The sequence below is a fragment of the Ochotona curzoniae genome, unplaced genomic scaffold, assembly GCF_017591425.1.
Source record: "Ochotona curzoniae isolate NIBS_2020 unplaced genomic scaffold, NIBS_Ocur_1.0 scaffold_4505, whole genome shotgun sequence".
Classification (NCBI taxonomy): Eukaryota; Metazoa; Chordata; class Mammalia; order Lagomorpha; family Ochotonidae; genus Ochotona; species Ochotona curzoniae.
In genome coordinates, this window is record NW_024467118.1 from 37,578,985 (window position 1) to 37,585,697 (window position 6,713).

Consider the following 6,713-nt stretch of genomic DNA (forward strand, 5'->3'; position numbering starts at 1 on the left):
CTTTGTAAATTCACAGATTACTTTCTAAATTTCTGTATTTGCAACTTGGTTCTTACAAGTCTGTAACTGCCTTCATTGTGTATGTATCATGTGATCTTTCAGAGTTTACTAATTTAGGTGGTAAACTAGAACTATGTCGATGCAATTAGATAGAAAAGTATGACTAAGACTTAAATTGGAGTTATAATCGCTAAGATTTCTGCTTTTCCTGGCTCAAGAAAACCATGAAATTAAGGGTATCAACAATTTTTTATTTGGTTGTTTTAAACCTGAAAGTTTTAGTGAGGGAAGTTTATCTATACTGAGTAATTGCTCTTTTTATAAACTGTTTTTAAGGGGGAAGCTATTCTCATAATCTGAGAATTCTTCAACTTATTCTGAAGGATCAATACACAGTTTTTATAAAAATAATGAGAAAATGTGACCAAACAGCTTAGGTCTGTTTTTCCAGTTCTTTGTCTTGTATGTTTCCCCACTCCTACTCCAGCTGCCATCTGAAGAACTATTTAATAAAGGAAATGTCTATTAAGACAGACTCTTGAAAGTCCCCTGTGATTGCTCTTTAAAGGGTAGCGTAACAGGAAGGTTGCCTCAACCAGCTCATCAGGAACATGCCCAGTTACCCTAAAGGACATTCTGAATGGGCTTCCAGGGTTTAAAGGTTAAAGTGCTGCTTTAAAAAGTTGTTGACTTACATTTGTCCTGCTACATATGGCAATTGAATTAATTAATTTCCATTATAAAATCGGTGACCAGAATTTTGTTTCAGCTTTGCTTAATTTCAGGTATCTTCTTGAAAATTAATGTCTGTCATTTTGCTTCTTGTCATGACATATTAAGAAAGAAATAATCATTAAGATATGGGGGAAAAGCAAAACATAAGTCATTTTGATTCTTATTAATAAATATGTTCTATTATAATAAGTATTAATGGTTCCTGAAAATTAAGGAGTTTTAATATTACTTATTTACTGTGCATTATTTTAGTTTAAATGTCAAACAATGGCAGAATTCAGGAGATTTTTTAAATAGACATTAAATGGGAAATAAGCCTTTGGTATGCTGGCATGGATTCAGCTAATAGCTCCTGCATTATCTCTAAGTTGAGAAGACTGAAAATGAAACTATTTCAGAGGCTTATACTGTGGTCATCATTAAGTTTCTTTTACTCTTTTTCTTGTTGTCGTCTTAATTCTGAAGTTAGGGAAAATGGTACAACAGTATTGAGGAATATTGACGTTGTCACTTTTGGAAGTAGAATTTATACAAAAGGAACCTGGAATTTTAGGTTTTTGTTTTTTCCTAAAGTTCATGAGAAGCATTCTTATAGTTCATGTTTTTTTTTCTCTTTCATTCTTTATCATTATGATTGGAACCTCTTTTAATTTGATTTCTCACACAGTTATTAGCATAATAATCTGTTTCAGGATTGTCTTGGGGATCATCACAAAGAAGAACATATTAGAGCATCTCGAGCAACTAAAGCAGCACGTGGAGCCCTTGGTGATTAGATATATCAGATCTCCTCATTAGACACCTTAGAAGTCAGGAAGCATGAAACTTGTGAACTGTTCAGTTTTCCCAGATACCTGCTGAACAAAAACCAGTCTTACCAACTATGCTGCCAGTTACATTTGTACTGATGTGTCTGTAAGGTTAAATTAGATATGTGTATAATTCATTTTATAGGAAGTATGTAAAGGGTAACATCACTCATCAGAATCATTGGTTACAACTTAAGAACTGTGAACAGTTTGGTAGTTGAAGGAGAACAGATTGTTGGACATTTTGAAGTCAACACAACTAATCCGTCTACTATGCCAATGCTCCAGTCTTGGAAGATTCCTGACTGGTTAACAATGTCTTGCTTGTCGCCCCAAGCCCATTTTCTCTTTTGTTTCCTAATATGTGGTAGTTCTGTAGTCAGATCTAAGCTCCAAAATGACTTTAACTGAGCTTAGCAATTAGAATCATTGACACTTTGATGATTACTTTAGCGGGCACACTCCTAGCATGTGATGTCTGTGTATTTGTGATCATAGTATTAGTTCTGCTATACCCTGCATAACTTCAAAGTCAGAATGTGTGTCCTGCCATCTCATTAGTGAATTGTATCTAGATCATGTATGTACCCCTTTTGTATGATGTCTCTGGAATGCTATAAGTAGCTTTTGGAGTCAAATGTATTTGTTTTAACTGCTTTTATGTCCTTGTGGTTTTATAACTACAGATAAATTTTGAGTTATTTATATTTACTATATAACATAAAAATTGTCTGGCTTTATCACTTAATGCCTGAATTATTTTTCCTGCAATTGTCATGCCTATATGAAATCTTTCCCAGTTTGCTGAAGTACACAGCCAATTATGTATTTCTGTTGTATGCTAATATTTCACAAGTGTTTCATGCATCCTTTTAAAAAAACTACTAACCAGATTAATAAGGTAGTTGCTCACTCATTCTGCTTTCTGCTTCACCAATAATCTGAGGACTGCTTGATTTTTTCCCCCGCTTTTAATGTAAGCATTAACAACTAAGACTCTCATAAAAGCACTGTATCTTAATTTTTGGCCAAAATAACTAAAGGAAAACATTGAGAAGTATAATAGAAACTTGAATTGTACAGATTTATATTTGGGGTCTTGAAATTAGGAATAGAAGTTTAGTGTTGACCTTCTAAAATGCATTTTTTTTCAATCATATGTGCTTTCATGAAAATTCTACATACAACTGGGTAATCTTTATATTTTATTTTAAACTAAATAGTTTTGGTTTAACAAAAAATGAACTATTGAGTGGGTTTGGTCATCAAGTATTTTGCTGCTTCCTTGGTGTGATGACAATGAATGTTCCCTTATCAAAATGGGATCAGTATCATTTCCCATGCGTCCACTCTCCCATATTTGTTACTTTTTTATTGGCATACACTAATGAAAATAGCTCTACTTCAGTGAGGTACGTAGCCCTTAGGCTCAGTGGAAAGGACAGTAGACTGGAAGTGACCATAAAACTGTATATAGGAGAGGATGGTTGCTGGATAATTTTGTTACCCTTACCAATAAAGTATTTTTGAACATACAAAATCAGGCTGCTTGCTTTGCTCTGTATTCCTCTCAACAAAAAGGACCTAGCTATAGATTTCGCTTCTCTTTTTCTTCTTTCATTTATTTTAATAGCAGTGTTCTGTTCCCTTCCAGGCGCCTCCTTGGCATTATAACAAAAAAAGATATCCTCCGTCATATGGCCCAGACGGCAAACCAAGACCCCGCTTCAATAATGTTCAACTGAATCCCATAGATGAGGAGAGAGAGGAAACAGAAGAGGAAGTTCATCTGTTGAATAGCACAACTGTTTAACCGGAGGACTCGTCTACTTTTTTTTTCTCCTTCTTTACAAAAGAAAAGGAAATATAAAAACCAGGCTTTTACAACATGGTTTGCAAAGGTGCTGGTTGAATGGAGGAGTTGTTTGAGGAGGGAAAGGAAAAAGCTCTTTCTCTAAGTGACAGCAGCGATCAACTCCTATTGTTCTGCACTGGATGCATTCACCTGAGATTGTGCCGTGATAGTGCAGGCTTGAACCACGATGGAGATGGCACCCTGACACTGGAGTCCTGGAGCACCTGGCCTGTGCTTCCACCATTGCAAAGACACGTTATCTGTCCCTGTTTCTGGAGGGATTACTTTGAATTGAGCCATCTAAAAGACTGCAAGGTCTTGCCCCCCCCCTTTTTTTTTAAACAAAACTGTTCTGTTTAATCCATGAATTGTACAGTTAAGCATTACCTTTCTACATTCCAGAAGAGCTTTTATTTCCGTCTCTCTCTCTCTCCTCCCTCCCCTACCCCTGAGCTGTAACAAATCCTCTTTAAATTGATGTACCCTTTTGAAGCAGTCCTTTCTCATATTGAGATGTACTGTGATTTTACTGAGGTTTCATCACAAGAAGGGAGTGTTTCTTGTGCCGTTGACCATGTAGTTTGTAAGGTCACTAACTGCTGGGAACAGCGCACATGCACCACATCAAAGGCTGATCGAACAGGTAGAAAGAATCTCAAGCATGAATGAAATCTCTCAGCCTCTGTGCTGTGTGATTTAGAATCAAAAGCAATGAAAATTGTTAAAGGATAGCAGGATTTTTTTTCCCATCTCAGACTTTATGAATAATGTGATCTGGTCTTATGCAGATTTTCTATTTCTGAAACTATTATGAGATGCAAGTGCTGTTCCGCATAGTGAGACAAAATGCTGCTGCTTTGACAGTAAGGATAAGAAAGTATTCTGTTGAGCTGTATGTGCTCTCAATTGCATGTTTAAACACTGGAATTTTTTTCTTGAAATTAGATCAATGATTTTTTTCTTTCCTCGAGATATTTCACTGCTGACACAAAGAAGAAATGTAATTCATAACTTGCACTAAATGTATAATTCTTTTCTTAAAAATTTACCATTCTTATTTATATTTTTATGGATTAAAATTTATAAAGTACAGATCAGTTAATATCGCACTTAAATAACTTTACCTTTTTAATGTGATTTTTATAGACTAATTCAGAATTACAAATATGGAGATATGAACAAAGTTTACAATGGGAGCAAGGGTTTAAGAGGTTGTGATTATTTCTCTATGATCCAATGTTGTACATAAACTGTTTTCTGATCTTTCACTGCCATCCCCTGATTTATGTCTTCTGATCTCATTTTGACCCATTAACTGGGATGTGTAAACACTACAGGTTACTACTGTGTAGATTAAAACCAAAAGCTAAGCAATGTTAACCATTTTTTTTTTTTAAATCAGCTACCAAAAAATTGACAGCATAGAATTGCGACGATAGCAGTTAGGTTTTAATCTCAGGGTAACCTTTAAGTCTTGAGCTAGGTCCCATCCATATTTGAAGTGTTCCTCAGCGGTTTGAATCTGAACAGAGCATGTACTGTGCCGGGTGAGTTAGTGTACTGGCGTTCACTTGGGATTTTTGGTTTTCTTGAAATGTCCGTTTCAGTCATGTTCTAAAGTCACTGTTGGTAAAGGCAGTTTTATTCTAAGGATTTGCCTAAATAGTCTATGAGAATGCATTTTGGATAGCAAAATGAAGTTTTGCAGAAATTTTCTGAAAAGCAACTGGTAATGAGCCATGGTTCTTCAATTCCTGGTTCTTCATAATACACTTGGAAATCTGTAAAATCACATAAGATTTGTAATATTGTGAAGATTTAGGAGATCATGAAGCCATAGTAACATAGCAGTTGAAAGCATGGCAAAATTTAGAAGTTTGACGAATCATTCTTATCATGCTGTCTGCCTAAAATGGAAGCTTTGCCCTCATAACTCACTCCCTTTGGCTGTCTTTGTAGCCCTTTCAAAGTAATTTTGGTCCTCCAAGTGAAATCATTGCTGCATGGCAGTTTTCTGCCTGTCTTAAAACGTGTTTGCAGTCTGTGAGGCACTGTGGGGGTCTGCATAGCTTGAGGCTTGTGCCGAGTTCCAGGCTTTCTGAGGACAAACCGGTTTCTTTACAGATAGCTTCACCAGTTAACCTGCACATAGACTTCATTTTCCACGTCTCCCTTTATTGACTTTAGGTCCTGCCTTCATTACCATCTTGGTTCAGAGATTGACATTTCAGGATATATATTAAAAGTGATATCTCTAGCCCTTGTGTGTCTAAATGCCCCAAATACAGGAAAAGTGCTGCATTTTCAACACATTGAGTAGTTTTTCTTTGATGTTACTAGCTATTCCATTTTCCTTTGTGAAACAGTGGAGTGTGTCTGCTTTTCAGCCAAATGATGAAGTAACGGAGACCATGAAATACATGTGCCTGAATAATTGGCAAACTGATTGACCAACATAGGAATAGCGCCTTATTTGAGTACCCTTTCTGAGAAGGTATGATGAGAATGGGCAAGGGTGTCAGCATTTCTTCTTATTGTTTTCAGTTTTGGTTTTTGAAGAATGCTTAGTTTGTTATTCTGTGATGTTGCCTAGAGCTGTATTTATCTGTTTTTATTTAAACTAGTGTAGTAAAGTTGCATATCATTACAGTAAAAATGATTACTGTGATGAGTTCATCAGAAAATCTATTAAAATCTCTATGACAATGTGTGGTTTGGCCTTTAATGTGTAGCAGTCCTTCCTCCTTACAACTGCCCTACGCAGTATAGGATGCCATGTCTGGCACACGCAGCCTCAAGGGGTGGTGACTACGACACTTCTCCCAGGTTGCAAAAGCTACTTCTAGACTGCGAATGAGGAAGGTGCCAGGTGGAGCAGCAGAACATAACAACTACCTGCAAAATCAGCAGAGAGACTGGCCAGTCAGCACAATGATTGCATTGAAGCTCACTTTTTAAAAATATGATGGTTGTAGGTTGTAGTATTAGCATGAAGAAAAAAAAACCAGATAAATGATTATGGCTTTAAAAATATATACTTTGGAAATTTGCTAAAGGGATGCCTTTTTAAAAAGGGGCAGTAAGTAAGATTTGAATGAGATTTCAGGGGTTTTCTAATACTGAACTTTTAGTAAAAAGCATAACTTGAAAAGTTCAGGGTAAGATCCAGAAAGGATAATTCATTCACTAATTATTAAATACTTCCTTTATGCCAGGCCTGTTCTCTTCTTGAAGCTGACAATCTTATATGAAGAAACATTTGTGTATCAGATAACAAATATCAGTTAAGCAGATTTTTTTAAGATTTTAAAATT

General features: G+C 35.9%; 1 protein-coding gene across 9 annotated transcripts in view; it reads left to right on the plus strand.

The window, feature by feature from the left end:
* The window catches only part of CLCN3 (chloride voltage-gated channel 3), a 75,037-nt gene extending 68,932 nt beyond the window's left edge, over window positions 1-6,105 (plus strand). For 5 of the 9 annotated variants that reach the window (XM_040966240.1, XM_040966235.1, XM_040966236.1 and 2 more), the window contains 2 exons: window positions 1,428-1,503; window positions 3,199-4,779. In XM_040966240.1, coding sequence (XP_040822174.1) covers window positions 1,428-1,503; window positions 3,199-3,357 — 235 coding nt within the window. In that variant the 3' untranslated portion in view covers window positions 3,358-4,779. Of the gene's footprint in view, window positions 1-1,427; window positions 1,504-3,198; window positions 4,780-5,786 lie in introns of those variants that run through there. The other 4 variants (XM_040966238.1, XM_040966242.1, XM_040966243.1 and 1 more) reach the window with 2 other exon arrangements.
* The last annotated feature ends 608 nt before the right edge of the window (window positions 6,106-6,713 follow it).